The sequence below is a fragment of the Falco punctatus genome (genome assembly GCF_963210335.1).
Source record: "Falco punctatus genome assembly, chromosome: 3".
In the NCBI taxonomy this organism is placed as follows: domain Eukaryota; kingdom Metazoa; phylum Chordata; class Aves; order Falconiformes; family Falconidae; genus Falco; species Falco punctatus.
The window spans coordinates 91,148,973-91,170,748 of record NC_137582.1 but is presented as its reverse complement, the minus strand read 5'-3'; the positions used below and the strand labels follow the sequence as shown (position 1 = coordinate 91,170,748).

General features: G+C 39.9%; 1 protein-coding gene across 2 annotated transcripts in view; it reads right to left on the bottom strand.

The window, feature by feature from the left end:
• MYLK4 (myosin light chain kinase family member 4) overlaps positions 1 to 18,959 on the bottom strand; it is a 50,062-nt gene extending 31,103 nt beyond the window's left edge. For both annotated transcript variants that reach the window (XM_080377813.1, XM_080377814.1), the window contains exon 1: positions 1,979 to 18,959. In XM_080377813.1, the coding sequence (XP_080233939.1) occupies positions 1,979 to 2,638 (660 nt within the window). In that variant the 5' untranslated portion in view covers positions 2,639 to 18,959. The remainder of the gene's footprint in view (positions 1 to 1,978) is intronic.
• Between the last annotated feature and the right edge of the window lie 2,817 nt (positions 18,960 to 21,776).

Here is a 21,776-nt window from a genome sequence, read left to right as displayed (position 1 = left end):
GAAAAACCCAGAGATTCTGCTCGCCCCTCTCCTCTCTGGGTCCTTGTCAGTAGCCAGCCTCTGCTTCCATCATGATCAAGCATCCTACCTCCACTTCCAGGCCCTTCGTAGCTCTGAACTTTCCACTGGGCACCTGCATCTGCCATCCTGGCTCCCCTCTGGCCTGCCAGGAGCACAACCTCCTCCTCTGTCCTCCCTCTTCTACTACACCCACCAGCTCCCACAAACTCATCAGGCAAAGTCTGCATGGTCCCCTCCTTTCTCTTACCCTGCATGTCTAGCACAGAGAGCCTTGTACCTATTCGGGCCTCCAGGAGCTGCCACTTCATTAACATCCCAGGCCTGATTCAGCTTATATTTATCAATAGTTTAGATGAATACATAACTTCACGGAGACAGGTAGAGCACTACCATGAATTGCAGTGACCGCAGCATTACACAGATGATCTGTGGGTCTCACTACGACAGAGCTTTTACAACAAATGTTTTCATTTCAAAGAAAAAGAAGCACTAAACTCAGATGCTACAAATAAGTAATCTTTTCTCATCAAAGTAGTGGTACAAAACAAGAAAACTTCTTTGTTGAAACTCTTTTACTGAAACTAGTCCAGTGTTCAAGAAGAACCTGCAAAAATCACTTTTGTTGTTGGTCTTTGGCACAAAGAACCACCTGCAAAAATCACTTTTGTTGTCGGTCTTTGGCACAACAGAAACTTTTCCCTTCAGTTAATGATGCTCTGGAAACAAGGCTGCACGTTTTATATCCTTACATAGTGGCAGATCAGCCAGTTCAGCTGGCAGAGCTTTACTGATGCTGCTCTGCTGCTACTCAGCACTGACCGCTATTTTTATAGCTTCCTATGATGGGTCAAGAGCTTCTTGTCTACCTGAGAAGTGAGGCTGCCTGAGAGCAACCAAGCTGAAAAGCAATCTGGTTTGCTGACCAGACCAGTGTGAGTAATATTGGGTGCTTCTTTTTTAAAGGAATGCCATTTCCAGCAATACCTTCACATGATGTTTTTCTGGCTCAAAAACTTCAGAAAAACAAACTCAAGAATTATTCATTAAATGAATCAAAGAGTAAAGCCTGTATGTGACTTTTTTTTTCTTTTTTTTTTTTTTTTTGGGGGGGGGGCAGGGGGAAGTAAAGCAAAGCAGAAAAAAATCTGAAAGACAACCTCTTTGTTTCACTGTTGGTTAATTAAATACCAACATACTTTGTCAGAAGAAATTCCTTAATTTTCTAATACTACTTGGCTTCTTTACCAAACAAAGAATAGTCAAACTGCCTCACAAAAGCCTATTATAGTCAATGGAGCCTTTCAAGAGATCTTTGTGGTCTTTTAATCTGACCCGTAAAGAACACTACGGAACTCCATTATGGTGACACAGGCATTTCCCCCCCACCCCGAGGAAGCCACAGCTCCAGTTACAGTAACTCTATCTCAGATCCCAGTTTAGAAGTCCCCCCCTCCCCACCAATGTCAGCAGAAATACCAGATTGGAACAGCACACTTAAGATGTTCTTTGAAATAAAGGACATACACATACACATGCCCTGACCCAAGAAGGATTTTTACCGGTTTCACTAAGCTCTAGACCCACGGCATATAACATGACTGCTGCAACTTGAGTCTCCCAGATAATTACAAACCCAGAGAAGATCATAGTAAAATATATGGCCAGGACCCAAGTCTCCCAAAGTCTGTGTCAATCTTTGTCACCCATGTCAGTGACCCCTATTTATATTTTACAACTGTAAAAAAAAATTAGAAAAAAATGAAAGTATTTATCACTCAGTAGATTTTCTATATGCTTTCCGCTTAAATTTGCTCAGCTTGTTCTAATACTTTTCATTTTTAGAGCATATTGGTTGTTCTTTCTTAAATGCTAATGAAACAAAAAAGCTAAGCATTTATCAGAAATACCCGTAGCTTGCAATGATTCCTGAAAAGAGGAAACACAAACCTGGGCTCACCTTTTCACTCTTCTTCTTGAGCAGAGCATCAGCTGTTCTCTCCGAGAAAATTTGCATCCTAAAAACATGTCCAGCTCCTTTAGTATAGCCACCTGCCTTGCAGAGTTTATGTTTTTGAACATGATGTTTTACACTTAAATTATGAATTACTAATGTTTTAACCTTCTCAACCAGAGGCCCTACAAGCTTCTGTAGTCCAGAAACACTTTGTTCCAGTCCATCTAGTCTTCTAACCTGCTGCTCTGCATTTCTGTTTATATCAGAAAGAGATTTTTCCATTTTAAGGCAAAGCGTCTTCATTTCATCACTTCCCAGATTTTTGTTTCTTTCCATCCTTGATCCAGGTTCCATTGTTTCTGCCTTTACAATCTCAGTGTCTTTTTCAATGCAACAGATTTCTTGGGAAACGCTGTTAAGCTTCTTAAGGACATTGTCTTGCAGAGTCAACAGCTTATCTATTTTCTGTTCAAGGGAGGCAAACTTCATGTCCATGATGTTAAAACTTTCAGATGTGCTGACATCACTGCTTGCAACATGAAGAATCTGGGGGGGCTCCATTCCATTATCAGGCCCTTGGTTTTGCAAAGCATTTGGATCAAATATTTTGGCCAAGTTGTTGACCATAGACGTAGAAGAGCTCTGCCTGCTGGATGTGGTCATTTTGCTGGTTTGGGTAGGGGAAGGAAATGCTCTGATGATCAGCTGCTTGAGGACAATATCAGTTGCAAAGGCTTCCCATCCAGACTGCTCAGGTATACAGCCAAGTTTGGCAACTCCAGCTCAACTAATTTATATACTACTCTCACATATTTGACTAAAACAGAGAAAAGAGACACCTAGATTATTTAGGAAGAAAAACGTTTTTGATCCATTCTTTTTTTACATATATATGTATCTATCTGTTTCCAAGTGAAGTGAATATAGAGATGCACATCCTAAATGCACTCGGTTTAGTGACATCAGCCCTAGCAAGGACTGAACTATTTGCACTCCAATGGAATTTGACAGCAAAAAGGCTACGCGATATGTGAGATGTCTCTAAGGGTAGAGACACTTTGGCAGTGGTGTTGCTGCTTTTCAAAAGCCCAGTATGTAATGTGATCCCTGCTCTGAAGAGAATAAGGGTCCTTACAGGGACCTTAAATGTGGCTGCTTGAAATTACTATGTCTTAAGGTGAGCTTTTCAGATGAAAACCTCTACTGCTTGAAAAGCCTGTAATTTCAGGCAGGAAGTCAACAGAGTTGTTAAAAAACAAATACATTAAAGAAAGTAAAAGAAGAAAGAGACACTGGAATGCAGATATTTGAAAAAATCAGAGCCCCTTTCTCTACCCTATATTTCAGCTACCACATAGCTAGCTCTTTATAGACAAACAATTCTCTTCATAGCCAATATCTTAATTTAGTTCTGTATTTACAGACTGTACTAATTTGCCACAAATTAAGAGGCTCTTGCATTTTACCATGATCCGCTCATACAAATTCCAAAATACAAATTTTGATAGACTCAGTTCTTTGCTTTTTTGCCTGCCAGTAAATGCCTCAAAACCAGTGATTAGTATTTGTAACTCAAACACTTTGTTTAAATTTTGCTTTTGCAAAAGGCCTTAATTTCTTTCAGAAAGACAACATTGGGCAAAGAAGAAATGTCATGACAGGGAACAGGATTCCCCCAGACATAGGTCTATATTGATGAACATTTTTCATGCTGGTTAGAAAAATAAGAACAGAAATAAAAAGAAAGAATAAAACCAGAACTTCTCATTTCAAGTCAGCTATATTCCACGTAAGCAAGAAGCAAATCAGTATGGATCACCTTGATGGAGATGGTTGCCTCTGAAATACCAAGAAAAAGATACCTTGGACAAATGACTGTCACAGATTGACCACACCTAAGTCAGTCTGCACTTGTGCCATACCTCTTATAGAAATCAACAAGTAAAGTCAGACAGCTGGTGGAAAACAGGCAGACTGCTGCTCTACTCAAAGGACCAAGAGTTTTTGTGATCTGGGTGAATCATTTGTTTTGCCAACCTCAGTTTCTCCATCCTTTAAATGGGGACCATAAGAGATAATTAGGTGAAGCTCATAGCCAGTTCTGAATATCTAACACACTGAATAGCCTTTCAAAATTGTACCTGTTCACTACATGAAGAATAAGAAAGGTCTTCTCTTTAATTTTAGGTGCCAAAGATGTCTTTCAGAGTAAATCACAGCTGAAGTTTTCAAAAGTTTCCAAAGGCATTCTTCCACAGTCATTTATGACTGAACATGTAGTCAGTGTTGATAAGCTAATTCAGGAGCTTGTTCTCTTGTTACCACAGGTTAATACAGGAAAAAAGTTCCTAGGTACATTTGTCACCTTCTGAGAGCAGCATGTTACCATGAGCGAAAGGTGAACTGTGTCCATGCATGACCCTAAAGCACAGATTGAAATCTCTTCTTTACATAACAAGACACTACCAAGAAGTGACCACCATGTGTTACTGTGCATAGCATATTCACTGAGCGGACCAAGAAGGTTAAATGACTTTAAAATAGGAAACAGGATAGTGGATGGGGCGGGGCAGAAAGGGAAGACGGGGAGTTTAGGGATCCCTGTTTCATGGAAAGAATAACATACAGGACAGCAGTTATAAAAAGAAAAGAATACTGAAGGAAAGAACATCACGTTGGCTCCAGCAGAGAGCAGTTATGTTTGAACCCCTTTGCTTTCTTCTGTCCATCTCTGTTAGAAACATAAACTGAACCCTCCTGACAGTTTCACATCTGCAAAAGCCCCTGTTAGACGCAAACTTCCAGGAGAGGTGTTCGCATGTCTGTAAAATGGTCAGGTTTGAAGAGCCATTTATCTTGGATGAAACATCCCTGCAGGATTTCACAGTGAGCTTCCCCCCGTCCCCCCCACAACCCCTGCACAAGAAAAAGGTTAAAGGTTTATTTGACCTTGCCACCCTTCCAGCCAGGACTCCTGCTCTGCGGTATTTGATAGGTAAAGCCTGTCAGCCACAAGGATCCCTTCCAAAAGGAATATTATTTTGCAAAAGTAAGGAAATTATTAAAAAAAAAAAAAAAAAGACACACAGATAGGAATGGTAAAATCATGTGTTATATTAGTGCACACAGCCACATATGTTAAACATTTAAATCTCTCCTAACAGTTGCCCAGGGAAATGTTATGTGAAATACCTCAAACCAATACTATAAACACTAATAAAAATTTTAAGCTTTGTGAGGTAAGATCCTATTATCAAGTATCATCTGTAAAGTCCTATTGATTTAAGACTATGCTATAGCATACAAAAATGCCAGACACTTAAAATGTAAACAGCAAACTATAAAAATGCTTCATTAAAAACTCATCAGTATGTGTCGGTAGCTCCGTCTGAAGCTGAAGTGAACTGGAAGACAGAACTGCTGTGTAGTGGCTAGAAATGAGGAATAAATGAAAGAAAGCTAACAGCAGCTTGCTTTCTGGGCTCAGAAAGCTCTTGCCAGTAGCTTCTTCACAGATGGGAATCTGTGGTCCCTGCCTCTTGCTCTGAAAACAAGAAATAATCTCACATATCCAGACACCTTTCAAGAGTTCAGTGAGAATGAGTTACTTAAGGGATAGTCTTCTATAAAAAATAGTATTATTTAAAGTATCTGAACATTTCTTTCTTTGTGCAGTGGATTATTACCGCAGCAACTTTATGAATAAGTCCAGTAATATTATATGCAAATAAGCAGAGGTATTTTTAATAACCAAATACCTGAATGAACTTTTCCTAGTCACTGAAAGAATCTCTCAGCAACTGTACCTATCATTAACGCACAAAATAAGTGCAAATAACAGCTTTCTTATTTTCACCTCACAGATTTTAGTGATGACTGGACACTGGATTTTCCCAGTACCAAAACTGCTAAAAAGGCTGTTGGAAATTAAGGGTACAAGCTGCATCAATGTTTACTCTTCATTAAATGAAGAAACAACTGATCAAAATAGTGTAGAAAGAGAACAATCCCCCTAGTTTTGAAGATGACACAATTCTCCATATGCCTAACACTGCCTAATATTGCTTTTCAGAATATTAACACTTGGCCCATGCACCATGGCAGTGACAATATCAGCCCAAAGCCTGACACTGAACCCTGAGAATTTTTGCACACAGGTGCAACACCTGCACTATATAATACAGTGCTATTCAACTGTGAAAATTAATGGTATTTCATAATCTGCCAAAAGAGTTTTATTCCTTCCACACAATTGTTGCTCCATTGATATTGAATTCTTTTAAGTGGCTTTTAAATAAAAAATTAACCATATTTTTTTCTTATTTCAAGTTCAGTTGAAAAAAAGCCTTAAAGCAGCATGTGGAATTTTCGAGGTATAGAAGTATCTACAATTTGGAAGAAGTAGCAATGGACAAGTTGCTGCTACTGTGACTTTCACATTTTCAACATGTCTGCAGACATTAAACAAGGAGTCTGTAAGAGATGTGATAAAACTCCATACTTTGTATAGACATAGATGAAGGGGCTAAAGGTGAAGACTGGACAGGCTAGAGAAGTAAAGTCTTCCTTTTGCTTTCTCTCTCAAACTCAGACACCAGTCAGCGTTATTTCCTCGGCACACACAAATAGGGAAAGCTGGCTAGCTTTAGGAAGTTATCGAAGTGCTACCCCAGCTCTGTTAGTTGTCTTCTTTTGAAGAGTGAGCCTCTGGTTCAGAGATGCCCAGACCGAGCTTTTAGCATGTTCTGACCCAAAGCCTGTGAAGGACTGAAGGACCCCACGTTCCACAGCATTTGGATGTCAGTCTCATAGGTGCTAGAGAAAAGCATCTCAAAAAAAAAGTTATCATAGCCCCAACCACCCAAACAGCCTTTAATCAGTAAAAAGAGATAATACTTGCTTTTTCTAATTTCAGTGACAACTTACTAGTGCAAAGAAAGCCTGCTTTCTGTTTAATACAGTTGTTCGCTCAGTTTTCACCAACGCTTGGTCCTCTGTTTGTACTACTGAGTTGTTAACTGCCCTGCCTTACCTTATCTTCTTGTACTGGACCCACATTAAAAGGAGTTTTCCTCCCGCTCCCCACTTTTTTAGACTGACTCTTTTCAATTTACTGTTGTGGAGGCTTGGGGTGGTTTCCCCCCAGAAATAACATGGGGCCACCTGCCATGCATGAGTTTGCAGCACGTGTATGATGCACGCTCCACATTCCCGCCATTGCTCATTCGTATGTGCAAACAGCATATGTTCTCCTGACATTTCTGTACCTAGATCGTGGCAAGGATCAGGTTTGCATAGGGTATATATTAAAGGGTGGGGTGGGGAGGAAGCGTGAACAATTAGCTCTGACTTACAAGTAGGATTTATATCAGGCCACTGTCACCTCTACCTTTGGAAGAAAAGACATTATAAAAAACCCTCCCTTGATCACTCAGGAAGGCATTATATGAAATTTTATGCAATTAGAGTGGATAGGGCATGATATATTTCAAGTTATATCTATACTGAATCTTCCTGCACATTTATAACTAAAATAGTAGGAAATTCAGCAGTCTTTATGCAGCTAAAAGACAATGTGGAGCAAATCTAGTACTTGAACTTCTATAAAAGTTTATCTCATACATTAAGCATATTCTTAAAACCTTCCAGTGCTGGAGCTTCTATAACTTCTCTAAGCAAGCTGGCGCAGTGCTGACAACTTTCTCTGTTAGAGGGTTTTCCTAAAGCATTATCTAAGTTTCCCTCAGTGCAACTGAAATTGTTTTATTTTTTCTTTTCCATGGAGAGCAAGAAAAGTTCTTCTCTTCTCTTTTGAACATACCTTTTACATATTCAAAGTTTATTATTGTATTTCCCTCTCAGTATTCCCTCAAGTATATAGTTATATTGCACACAAAAATGTATTACATTTTTCTAGAAGTGATCAGTATTGAGAAAAAAGGGGAATCTTTTTCTTGAATATTTTTCTGAAGAAGTTGCCTTCCTATATGAAAAGAAACTGAAAATACTCTATGTGTGTCTGTGGACATAAAATAAATTCCTTTGTGTAAATGGTACAAGTCAACATGTTACGCTGTCTCTCCTAGAAAACAATGCAAGATTTGGCTTTCATTTGGACATATTCATAGAATCATACAATCGCAGAACAGTTTGGATTGGAGGGGACCTTAAAGATCATCCAGTTCCAACTCATCTGCCATGAGCAGGGACACCTTCCACTAGACCAGGTTGCTCCAAGCCCCATCCAGCCTGGCCTTGAGCATTTCCAGGGATGGGGCAGCCGCAGCTTCTCTGGGCAGCCTGCTCCAGTGTCTCACTACCCTCATAGTAAAGAATGTCTTCCTAATATCTAATCTAAATCTACCCACTTTCATTTTAAAGCCACTCCCCCTTGTCCAACCACTACATGCCCTTGTAAGAAGTCCCTCTCTGACTTTCTTGCTGGGCCCCTTTAAGTATGGGAAGCCTGCTATAAGGTCTCCCCAGAGCCTTCTCCAGGCTCAGCAACGCCAACTCTCTCAGCCTGTTTTCATAGGAGAGGTGCTCCAGCCCTCTGACCGCCTTTGTGACCCTCCTCTAGACTTGTTCCAACAGGTCCATGTCCTTCTTATGTTTGGGATCCAGAGCTGAATGCATATTGGTATCCTCTTTGTCTAAAAAATTTGCTCAAATCCCTCAAATAAAATCTCTCATAAACATAAAGGAGCCAAATTTTCAGAAGCTCACATAATAAAATTATCTAGGTTTATATTTTAATGACTTTATTTAAGACCTTTGTAAGATTATTCTTACCTACCAGTCTCTCACTTCTACGCTTAATTTTCATTTACTTTTACTCCTTTCAGTGTCTATTTCATGCCCTATATATCCTTGCCCTATATATCTGGAACTTCCATGTTCCTCTTCCTTCCTTAGAAGTAATTCGCTCTAGCACTCTTGGCCACCTTCTCTCTTCAGCATTTATCCTACGAGGAAAGTGTATTCATCCACTTAATGAAAACTCAGCCATAAACTAAGAAAGGGTAGGGAACAAATTAGCCTACTTTTATGATGTTCTAGTTCAAATTCATCATTCTAATGCTGTATATTACACAAATAAGCAAGGATAAAACTTGTTCTGAAACTATGATTAAGAGAGATACGGATTTTATTCTTAGATTGGCCATAGAGATGAACATTTTGTGGTTGGACTGGCCATAGGACCTAGCAACGAAGTTCTAGTAGTATCTTTTATATCTAAATCATCAGTTGTGTCTTACAGATAAATCATATCTTTGTATTTTTTCCCCATTGTGATGGTGGCTGAAAAATGCAGACATCCCTAGCAGAGAAGGCTGCCTTCTTTAATCATTTGCAAACAAGGTGTTTTGAAGAAGACCTTTGTATCCTTTACAGAGTATTTCTGTAGAAATCTCAGTAATATTCAAATGTCAATAAGCTTCAAAGAAGGAATAACTTTAGACTTCGGGGAACAGGAAAGTCACTATCTGAAATATTCAAGGGTTGCTACATACTAGTCATGAAGGAAAGTACTGTACGCAGTAGTGCCCAAGCAAGAGCTAAAGGATGCCTGCTCTTTCTCTAGTACACAACAGCTCCCCGAGAAACATTATAAGCTTACAGCTGCTCAGCTCTGAAACAGATTAGAAAGCAAGCATGAAAGCTATACACCAGATCCAGAAAGTCATGCCATTTCCAGAAAGTTCACATATGTCTGTGATGGTAGAACAGAAAAACCATTCTCTTCCTCCTCCCCTCCTCCCTCCCACCCTTCCCAACCGAAAAAAAGATACATCTGCATGGATCAGGGAATTTACCCAAAACGATACATTTCTACAATCAGCAGTCATGTTGGACTCTTTCACTGTGGGGGCTGAAATAACTGTATGCCTAAGATTAAGTGACATACTGTGTCATAAGTGATATACCTTTATGGCTCCCCTGGGGTCTGCCCAAAACACTAGTCTGGAACTCTGCTTAAGGTCAGAAAAGGAAATAGCTTTATAAAGGGCAGGAGCATGCAGCAAGAAATGTCTGGCACTGAACTTCATGAGGTAGGACTAGGGAATTTACTGCTCCACAGGGCTCTCTGCATACAACTACTCTACGACCTGTTAATTAATTATGAATTCTGACTTCCTTTACTATAGTGACCCTGGTAACTAAGTATCCTGGAGATACCCTAGTGCTAAATAATGAAAGCAAGTCGCTGAAACAAACTACAGAGAGATCCCAGTCACAGTTCAGTGATCAATCTGCAGATGCCAGTACTGGCCTTTTAGATATACTACCACTTTCAAACTTCGAGCACCTTTGTAAGAGTTCATGTGATCACTTTTTGGGTTTAAAAAAAAAAAAAAAAGTTACTTGAACTGTATATATCTCTGTAGATTTTTGAAGATGAAAATCATAATGTAAGACACCATCCATGTTCTGGGGCTGGTACTCCTCATACTCTGAAGCTCTGCAGATGTCTTTTATGTGGAAAAGCATTTGCACATGAGAGGTAATCCACTGCAAGTTGCATAGTGCAGCATTTAGTCAGATCAAGAACAACCCACTCACACATGGTGTCCCACTGTTAATGGGTTGCTTTGGGTGAATAAGAACTGCACAGCACATAAAAAAGCCACCATAATCAGCATCTGTCTGCTTAACAGCTGAAGCTGGAGTTCAAAGCACTTCACCATCAAAGTCCATGATGTTCTTTCACTGAGGGTTGGCCTCCACTATCATCATCTCCTGCTGTCAAGATAGCACACCAAGAGTCTCACCTCTGCTTAGCTGTCCCTAATTTACTATACTAAAAACAAAACAAACCTCAAAACCCAGAGTTTCTTAAGGCTGAAAAATACTGTGTAATAAATTACCCATTAATAGCCTAAAACTCTATTTCCAGGAAGCCTGTTTAAAGGAAAATTCCTGACTTTCTGAGGCTAAAGCAGAGGTGTCATAACTCTGAAACAGAGCAATGAAAGAAGTACTGTCTCCAGGTGCAGCAGGAGCTGTACCTCATTTCATCTGCTGGGTAGACTGGTTAAAATCTTTGGTTGCAATCCAAAACTTTCTGGCAGCTAGCATCCTGTATTAAAATTTATAAACCACGAAAGGCCTTTTCTTACAAAAAAGTTAATTCAGGATGGATAGGCTGAAAAGACTTGAAAGGTACAGTCATCAGAAGTGGTTATATGGAAAATTGGATGTAAGTAACACCTTTTGCTCCATCAGAACATACTAAAAATACAGTAAATGTAATTTCAGTGAAAAAGGGAAACAGTATTGATTAAAAGATCTTTAGAAGACCTGTGGAGAAGAGCCCCGAAGCTGCCTGGCCTATTGGGAGGTAGAAGTTTTACAAAGGATCTATGATCTTCTCCAGAAGAAATATACTGATAACTAAGCTTCCTTCAATCTGCAAAATTTACCTGCTGTCCAGCCCAAAATATCAGAGTCCTGGTCAGAAACAGTGGACAACTGCTGTTGTGGCTGCCCACTCAACAGGCAGTATCAAAAGAGCAGTCGAGATCCATGCGTGTCTTGGGCTGTCACTCTGCAATCAGCTAGCTTTATGGAACTAACCTTTAAAAAGCATTCATTATGAGTTAACCTATTTTCTCTGCTGTAAGAACACTGCAAAGATAACAACACCCAGGCTAGTGAAGGTCCTAGCATGGCAAAGAGGGGAATGTAGTGCTCTTCTGCTGAATTACTACTGATTCATTTCCACTTGTGGTGGTTTTTTCCCTGCTGCCTTCTACTGTGAGACCAACAGACTGACTACGGGAGCGCAGAAGTGGGAAGGAAGGTTTGGGGATTTTTGCTTGTTTGTTTTTTTCAAATACTAGTAAACACTCTCCGCAACTACTATTAGCCTATTTCTGCATCATATAGTCACTAAGATATTATTTTATCCTGTCCACTGCTAAGGCAGTGCACCAAAACCAGGAATCCACACATTCCTTAGGTGAGCGAGGGCACTGGTTATTTATCCAGGCAGGCTCTGCTGAAGCAAACATTTTTTTACCAGCATGCAACCAGAGCTGGAATTAAACAGATTTTAACTAGGTAAATCAGCACAAAAAGCTGCGTGCAGAAAATACCTTGATCCATCTCATCTTCTTCCTGAAAGTCTAGTGTAAAAAAAAATGAAATAAATGGCACATTCATATTCAGCGTGAATGTCAGAATCTAGGACTGTGTAGAAGAAAGCAAAGCACCATGAGATACATATACTGGAGACCAGTGCTTTTAGGGAAGGGGTAATTCGAACTGATGTTATTTGCAGGGCTGGCTAATTCTGGTGAATATTTGTTGATATTTTAATAGATTGTAACTTGCACCTGGCAAATTTGCATAGCCTACCTTTATGCTTCAGGGATGAAGAATTCAAAGGAAGGGTGTTACATAAAATTTAACTTCTTAGCTATATTAAAAAGTCTTAAAATCCTGGGAATATTACAGGTTTTCTCCCCTTTTATCTGTTTGTTTCATACTAATACAAACAGCTCATTCTGCTCAATTTCATATGACAGAATGAATGGACACAAGGTCAATAAAGGTCACAGAAATCTTCCCCCTGTCTTTCTATCCTGCCCAGAGTGCACATGCTAATACCATTTTGTGCTGGTTGATATTCTCAGCAACAGAAATGCCTTTTAGCTATATGGCTTTTGTAGCTCTTTTCTTCCCCTAGAGTGTTCATTCTAAAATTACACATGGCAAGTTCTCAGCCTTATAGCTGAACTTCGAAAGCTATCACAATCCCCCCCTATTTTTGTCTCCTTTAGCCCCTACATATTTCAACTAAATGCTCATTCCAGGTGCCTGGCCACATGGCTGTAAAGATTAGCCACATTCAGTGCCCAGCTAAAGACATTCTGGAAATGAACAATATCAATAGCCATTAGGAAGATCCTGCATGGCACTTCTTTAATCTTCAACTACCTGATGAGATCTAAAAGGTGCTATGGTAGCTGACAGGACACTAATATATAAAACAAGCTGAGATTCAGCAAATACCTTCTATAATAAAGCCTTTTTGTTTAAATTTGTCAAGCTTTAATGGTTCAAATTGAAACTTCCAAAAAATGAACATCAGTCTTGGCCTTAATGTTGTGAGAAATTTCAAATTAAATTACTTCCAAGAAAAACAAAAGAAACTTAGAAAGACGTTTAGTGTGTGCTAAATGTATTATCACCACTTACACAAAAGCTGGGGAGAATACTCTTGCTGACAGTTACCTGCCTTTGCTAACTGAATAAAAAAAGTCAGACTTTACCAGCTTCTAAGGCTCTTATGCCAGAGATTTCATAGAGTCTTTTCATAGCTACATGGAAGCTGCATGGAACTAGCTTTCCTGGAGGCCATGGAGTCAAGGGAGGACTTTCTTTGCAGATACAGGGAGTCTGCGCAGGATTTACTTTGCAGATACTTCTCTTGTCTTCCAGAGGCTGCAGTGGCACTGGCAGATCCACACCTGCACACCGACACCTTTCCTCCAATGCTTTCACTTGTCTCTATCACACCCTTCAGGCAGTCTAGAACAGGTAAAGAACCTGTTTAAATGGAGCAGAGTGAGTAACACAAGGAAGTACGCACTGAATAGGAAGAAACAAAAGTCCTGAGAATTGAGTTGTTGTGAACAGGCTCCCATCTACTTTCCAGGAAAGTCCCCCCAAAAGTAGTATGCAACCAGAGGTTAGAACAGTCCACGAGAACTGGGGAAGCAACTCTGAGGCTGCACATTTTCCATTTTTTAACTTCTCAGTGCTTTTCTTGGGAAGCAGTGTCCTTTAAGGCAGGGCAGAAGTAAAATAACAGCTGCATCATTCAGTAAAGAAGATGAGAAAAGTTTGTATTTCATAGAAATGCTGCAGGAAAACTGCTTTCAGAGGTCAGTTTGGGCATCTGGTGAGCACAATGACCCAAAAGACACACAGCTGGATTACAGCACCTATAACTGAAATACTATTTCCCTACCTTAAAGTGAAGGCTAAGTAAAATCATGTAAGATTTAAAGTGCTTGGCCTTTGGGCCAACTGGCTAAGCAAAAAGAGAGCTTCCTTTGGCCAGCTATAGCTTCTCACAGACAGAAGTTTCTTTTCACAGAAATTTTATCAACACATAAGGCTGGGTAAGTCTGCAGTTTGAATAAACAATAAAGTACACCAGTGTTACAGAAGTTGGCTAAATAAAACAGTCTGGCATTACTGATTCATTAAGTATTCCACTGCTGAAACAGTGTGTTTCAGGCTGTAAATGCTGAGGATTTTATTTATTTATTTTTAGAAAGAAAAAAAAATGCCTGCCTGCTGGGAAGCCTCAACTCCCTACCACACTGTATCACTTAAACAATTGCAGTCCTACCTCTTAAGCCCCTGATTTTATGCTACTACCAGAGTTTTCTCTCTCTTTTTTTTTTTTTTTTTTTAGCTTCCAGAAAGTGTGAGGCTGTCTTTCATTAGGCTTGGAAGAACTCTAGTATTCAGCATTATTAAACCAGAGTCCAGAATGAGCCTTCTGTTAACACAATGGCTTAAGAATAGCTTAAACTAGCTCACAAGTATCTAAAGCCAGATTATTTTTTCCCAGCAAGTACAGAAGAACCAAACCAATGGACTCGATCTTTTTACTCGAGCTCAGCAGTTGTACCATTTTTTTGACAACATGCACACATTGAGCCTTCCTGTTGTCACCTGCTCCAGATTAAAATTTGATTACAATGCATATCTGCAGGCTACTGAAGTGCAGGCTTTAAGCCTTTGCTAAGTCCATTTTGCAGGATTCAGTGTTAGTTTTATGAGCATGATTTTAAGCGAAAGACACCAGAACTGAAGTATGATCCATTTAGGAAGAAACTTTCACACAGGTGGCCAGAACAGGTGCAAGGCAATCTTCGATGCGAGTGGTCATGTTTCACTGTGCTTCACCATCTGATATCATTATGTGCATCCAGAAATGTTTCTGACCACTCTTTGAAAAGTCTTTGGGGAAAAGTCTTGCCTGCTGTTTGTACTTACTTGTGACTTTCTGAAATGCCTGCTTGAGTATTCAGGCAAAACCAACTGTGCTGCTGTGTTATAGAAGTGGGAACCCTGAACAACTCATGCAGGATGCCAACTATATGCACTAGTAGACAGGCCTAGTTTCTTGGTGAATCAAGTGGTCTGAGCAAGCACTGTTGTGGGGAAAGCCTCAGTGCTCTCCTAGAAACTCGTCCAAAAACGAAGACAGGTGAAGAGTTTGTACCCTTACTTTTCTCACTTCTCCCATTTGCTAACTGGATTTCTTATCCTACTGGAGAATGGAAAAGGGGATGAAAATGTTTAGCCACCATTGTCTGCTTTCATCTGTAACTTCCCTGTGCTTCTGCATAAGAGGGACTATAGACCACCTATAACTTTACGTTGTTAAAATGCAAAGAAACAGGGAACAGAAATGTTAAGACTTGCTGCATTGCAAAGCTGATCACAGTGAACATCCTGTGTTATGCAGTAGTATAGCATTTAATAAAACCTCATAGATAGGAAAGTGACTTGAAAAAACAGCAGGATTAAGAAACATTATAGCTATGCAATGTAAGAAAACTAACATTGCCTATGAGCCAGATCTTTTCCATTTTTTGATGTGTTTCCAGGCTAAATTGTTACCTATTTTTTGTATTTTAAAAAAGTAAACATAGTATTGCTTAGAATAAGTTTGTTGTGTTTATGTTAATGAAAGATCAGATCTGAATTCCTGAGTGTCTAGTGACTCTGTTTCTGGGACAGGGAAACACGAGAAGAGCAGCCTTGTTATGAAACAAACTCTCCTCTTACCTCAAAAGCCCTTTCCCCTCTTCCCCTGACCTATCCTCATCTGCTCACTTCTTCTATTTACAGAAGTCCATTAACGTTACTTACTCTAATTTGATCACAAGTTTTTGGGCTCCATACAGAAACCACCTGGCCAATTTCCAAGGCCTCTGTCCTGTGGAAGGGCAGAACAGAAGATCAAAATGGTCCCTTCTCACTTCACACAGCTGGTGGAAGCTTATGTCATAAGCCCTTTTTTTCTTTTAAACTCTGTAATATCTTTGGGATCACAGATACAAGTCACACCCTTTTCCTCGTTCCCATATCAAGGGAAAGCATAGGCAGACAAAGCCCTACTGATACTCCTGTCTTTCCTCCCCTCCTCAGTAGAGGATAGCCAGTGATTAGTACTGTTACGCTGGTTAAAGCTGGACAGAGATGCAAGGAAAATGAAGTTACAGAACCTCTAAAACTCATGTATCTAACTTCAGTCATCTAAAAGATGTTTAGCCTAAGGTAAACATCTCTCTCAAGGGAGAGAAAAAGTGAGTGATGTCTACAAGACAGTTCAACGCCACGTTACAACGGAGAACAAATGGGCAGAAGTGTCCCAGTGGAACTGCTCTCTCTCCTGACCAAAGGGGGAGATCAGGTTTGATTAGACACCTAAATTTTCAAGAGCTATAGGCAGAGAAGACTAATCTTACCTTTTGCTCCCACTTTGGAAATGGTTACAACTATTCTTAGAAAACAGTCTGTCATCATCACAGAAACTTGAAATACGGCTTTCAGCATTGTTTAAAGTATGTCTCCCCTTGGCCTGGGCAAGAGCCAGTCCTGTCCCTGCTCCTTCTGCACTGTCAGAGTAGGCTCTAATGAGAGAGAATAATAAAACAGCCTATTCTCATCTCAAAACATTAAAGTAGTGGGTCTGAGATTGTGAGAAGACTTGGCAGATAGTGTTTTTGTCATGACTCCTATCAACGTCTCTCTCATGAATGTTGCTTGGAGAAATGGCATCAGCAGGAATCATGGATTAGACCTTGTCCTAAGGGTATGAAATATATAAGAACTGATCAGAAATCACAAATTACTTTCTCACTCTGCCCACACAACACAGATGACCATTGCAAACAGGATTATTCCTCTCAAAATATCTGACTTTCATTCTTTACAAAGTCAATTTGAACCAGCTGGAAAAAAAATCCACACTCTTTGGAAAAGTAGGGCAATTTCACACAGCAGTCTCACTTTGTGATTAAGCCATGCTGTTCGATTTCTTGTTGGTCTGCTCAGCTGGTTTTATGCTCTCAAAATAGTTCATTTCTCTCTCTCTCACTTGCTCTCTCCTTTCTTTTTTGTATTTTTAAAAAGAAATATGCTGTTTCTAACTTACGCTTTTGCCTTAATCTCAGTACTCACTGAAAAGTCATACATATGCCTGTAAACAGTACCATGGCTCTAGAAAACCACGAATGCTGTGACAAGATGAATGGGGAATGACTGACTGCCATTTCTCCCAGTGCAAGAGGATGAAGACAACACAAGTATTGCACAGAGGTTTCAAATGAGAAACCACAGATTCTAACACTGATTACTTGTTGCGGAGCTTACTGCCACAGGATATTGTAGGGGTGATGGGGTAAATGGAAAATAAAAAGGCATTGGACAAAATTACAAAGGATAGCTTCATTAGTGGCAATAGTGAAGATGTAACTTCTGCCCATGGGCTGCTGTCCGACTGAAGCTAAGAGGGTCTCAGCGGGAAAGAATCTCACTTCATGTTCCTTGATTTTAGATACTGCTACTAGCCACCTGCAGCTGGGATGCTGGACGACCTCTAAATCCAGAATATTCATATGAAATCCCCTCTTTAATTGCTTGTAATCCTTTCTTTCCACCACTAGAACATAGTGAAGATACTCACTACTTCTAGGTCACTCCTACCTAACAGCATGGAAGATTTCAGGCTCTTTGACTACTCTCCCATCCTGCTTGCACCTAGAAACATTTGGAAGCCTTGTCATAACCTCACTCACTTTTCTGCCTGTGAAATTCAATTTTGTGACCACTGCATTTTTATTTTACCTAAATTTTTCACCTGACGCAATGGAAAATGAATTGTGATTACCAGGAACACAAGTCTATTCCCTGACCAATTCATATGATCCAGCATGAGAATTAAAAATAGTTGTCACTGGAGCTAACCAAAGAGTCTTGAAACAAAACACTGGAATGTGTTGGAAAACAATGGCTCATGAAAACAGAAGACTCAGATGGACACATGAAGACGTGCTACTTCCAAATAAAATTAACTGGGGAAGAAGGCAAAGCAATTCTTGCATGTCTATTTTTCATTTCAGTGCAGTTTTGATTACTGCAGGGGCACAAAATGATTACAATAAAACTGAAAACCTTATGAAATAAGCCAGACCATAAATTTCTTTGCCAACTAATTTTAATCAGCTTGCTTGGTCAAAGGCTTTGTTAGCTTCTGGAAACCTACTGACCAAACTTAAGTATACTTACTGTGAAACAGAATCAACTAAATTTGACATTAAAAGATTATTTTATGTGAAGCTGGAGGTAGCTATTTTTGGTTTTGTTTTAAATGCTAGTATGTGCTGAACACATCATACAGAGCGCTAAGGCAGACCGTGAAGCTCTGACAACAGATGTAACTGTTGGGATCTGCATAGATTTTTTTTAATATTTCTTCTTTCTCTTCTCCTTTTACCCCTACACTACTACTTCTTGCTATTTTCCTTAAAAGATATGGTTTCCTAACATCATCTTTCAGCCACAGTACCTGTAGAGTACAGCCAAATCCTTCTATCCTTCATTTTTGCTGTACTAGCTGTTTCAAATTTACTTTCATTGGTAAACATGCCACAATGGGGAACATCACCACATATCAAGTAGCTGTGATCAGGCAGATCAGGTACCAGTAATTTTCCTAATGGAGATCCAGTGTCAGAGATCAAGCACAAAAGATCAGATGTCTGCATTGCCACCTTCCAGAATTAAGTTTCATGGATCAGGGCTGTAACTGCAAGGAATGAAGCGTTACATGTGGCAGAGCGGGGAGCAGATATTGCCCTAGACCTCAGTGAAGGGACTGTGTCTCTGTAGCTTCACCAGTGGGCATCAAGTATTAACACAGCAAAGGCAAAGGTGGTTAAATGATTCTTCCCTTAGGGGAGTGCAAAGCCTCTTTGCCAAACATTGATTTGGTCCTATAGGCATGTCTCTGGGCAAGCAGTACCTGTGATATTGTGTGTGCATTAAAGTTCTCTTGACATTGCTAGTCATGCATTTGACTTCCTGCTCAACATAAATACTTCTATGTTTTTTAAGGAATACACCCTGAATGCATGTAGTGACAAGGGAACATCTTAAAACTTGCCCAGCAGTGCTCCTGAAGGGAGCTGAAGAGGCATGATTTCTTGAAATGGTCCAATCTGAATCTCAAGAACCTGTCAGTGCACACTGCTCCTCTTGAACACATTATCAACATGCCCAGTGCTTTCAGACTTAGCTGAAACAGAGAACAGTAGCAGAACATGAAGAAAAAGAATTGGAAGAAAAAAATCTAGGTTTTGCTTTCAATAGTAAAAAAAAAAAAATATTATCATTTGGCTCATATTTCAAGGTTCTGAGATCAAGGGAAAATATCAGGGAATGAAGGTAAAGTCTCTGCTCAGTACCCATTTGCTGTGCATCCCCTTAAGCAAGTTGTGTTCTCTGACTCAGTTTCTCCATTTTTCAAACAGGAATAATAATACAGCAGTATATCATTCAGAGGAGTCATCAGATGTTGAGACCTTTGAGATTGAAAAGAGGCATCAGGCCATGAAAATGAAAAGAACTGTTATGTTGAAAGCAATTGATAGAAGCATCTGTAACTGTCATGGACATAACCAGAGCTGGAGTGGCTATGCATCACAATAAAAGAACAATCATGCCTCTTTTGAGTGATGACAGTTAAAGTAAGCAATCTATTTTAACCCTTACACTTTCTGAAGGAGTGCTCAGGATTGCTTACTGCTATAGGAAAAATAATCTATAGGCACAAAGTCATGAGTAAGCTGAAGGGACATGATTTTTTTAAAAATAGTCCAACTTGAATATCAAGGACCTGTCAGCCATTTGCTTCCCTTGAACACATTATTGCTGTGCTCAGGTCACTGTTCAGAAGCATTTTGTGCAAAGCTATTTCATTCTTGTAACCTGGGCGTTTAGACGTGACAGAACACCCACTGGCAGCATCCTCCCTCCCTCATGGTAACTCCACACACAGCATCTCCTAGGCCCTTAAATTATGAAGAAACTTTCAAAGAAGAATCGTTGACTTAATCCATGTGCTCATACTGTACATGTGAAGATTAAGTAGGGAGCTGCTGGTAGGCTCTAGATTCATGTCATTTCAGTGCGCTAACATGCATGCACTTGCTTGAACAGACTAATCCCAATCAAGGAAAATTTCCACTGGACGAGGGACAGTGACAAGCATTACGCACAACCAATTTACATGAACCTTGCATACCTTATTCCATTGTGGGGTACAGTAACTTACATGTCCCAAAAAGAGACTTAGAGGTGTGTTTTAATATGAATAAACAATGCAATTTGCTTTTTTGAGGTTTCTCAGGCTTTCAGGGCTCATTAGAAATTGCAGAGACAGAGTTAAACCTGATTGCAAAGTAAAAGTTTTCAGTCTGCTTCATTAGTGGTGCAGTCCACAGCACTGCAAGTTAGTCTGCTCAAGCTCAGGACAGACTGTTTGAGTACAATTTTTTTAAAGCTTAGTTTGTTTTTAAAATACTCAACAGAAGAATCTGAGCCAACAAAATACAAAGGAGAAAAAACAGTCAGATTGAAAGAAAAATAAAAAAAATAATAATTCAGTTCTTCCACCCTCCCCTTTCTTCCCACCTTACCTACCTCCACAGTCTATAGGCAGATGTAATTATCATTTGAAACATGAAACCCTGCAAATGTCTTTAAACTGGAAAGTGTTTCTGTGGCTCGCATCCTGGCTTTCCTTCATCCAAGGCAGGATAAAGTCTCTAAGGAAGGCATCAGAAGTGCCTTATACAGTGATATCATTCACTCCTTATCTAGACAATGGTCATCTGGATGCACAAATCCTGTTTCTGCCCTGCTTCATCTTGTTGAGCTGGGAAATAAGGTTGGTAGATTCAAGCAGCTTTAATTTTTTTTTTTTTTTATGTTAGTACACTGAGTCACAGATCTATAGATTTTAGGATGGAATGAGCACTTCACAATCATGTATTCTAATTAGCTTGCATTAGTTCCTAAAGACTATCTTGTGATTCTCAAAAATCCCTCAGATGCCTACCACTGCTGAACCAAAAAAGGAAACACCACTGTCCTGAGGAAGCACTCCTGGAAAGTACTGAGAACATCCAAAACTATGGTTTGAAGCTACGACGCATTTTGATAGTGCTTGGTATTAAGTACTTGGTATATGAGCCATCTGTAAATTCCATCTATTATTAGGAGGGATAAAGGAACATGCCTGGAGCCATTTAAGGAGCAGAAACAATTGGAGAGAGGTGGACTTGTTATGGTTATCATTCATATCACTGAACACCATGTTCAGAAAGTCTCCTAAGCCCACAAGACTCATCACCATCTGCAGGTACTTCAGTTTCCAGCTAGCTTTGATATAAATGGTTTATCAGCCAGAACAGAGGAGCCAGCTACAGCTGTTGCACCATTACATTTCGTGTCACAGGTCTGAACCTTTGTCACTCCAACACCTGCTGTGTTGCTGACATCCACAGTCTTCTAACTTTTCAAGCTGCTCTGACATCATCAGCATCTCTTCAGAGGTCCACAGCCTCTCAAAGAGGCATGAAACTTGATATCTGTGTTCCACTGCCCAGAGATTACTAGTAAAACCTTACAGGGTGAGCAGCACGTACCTGTGACTGCAGCACCAGCCGTGACTACGTATATCACCAATTCTTCACCTCAGCTC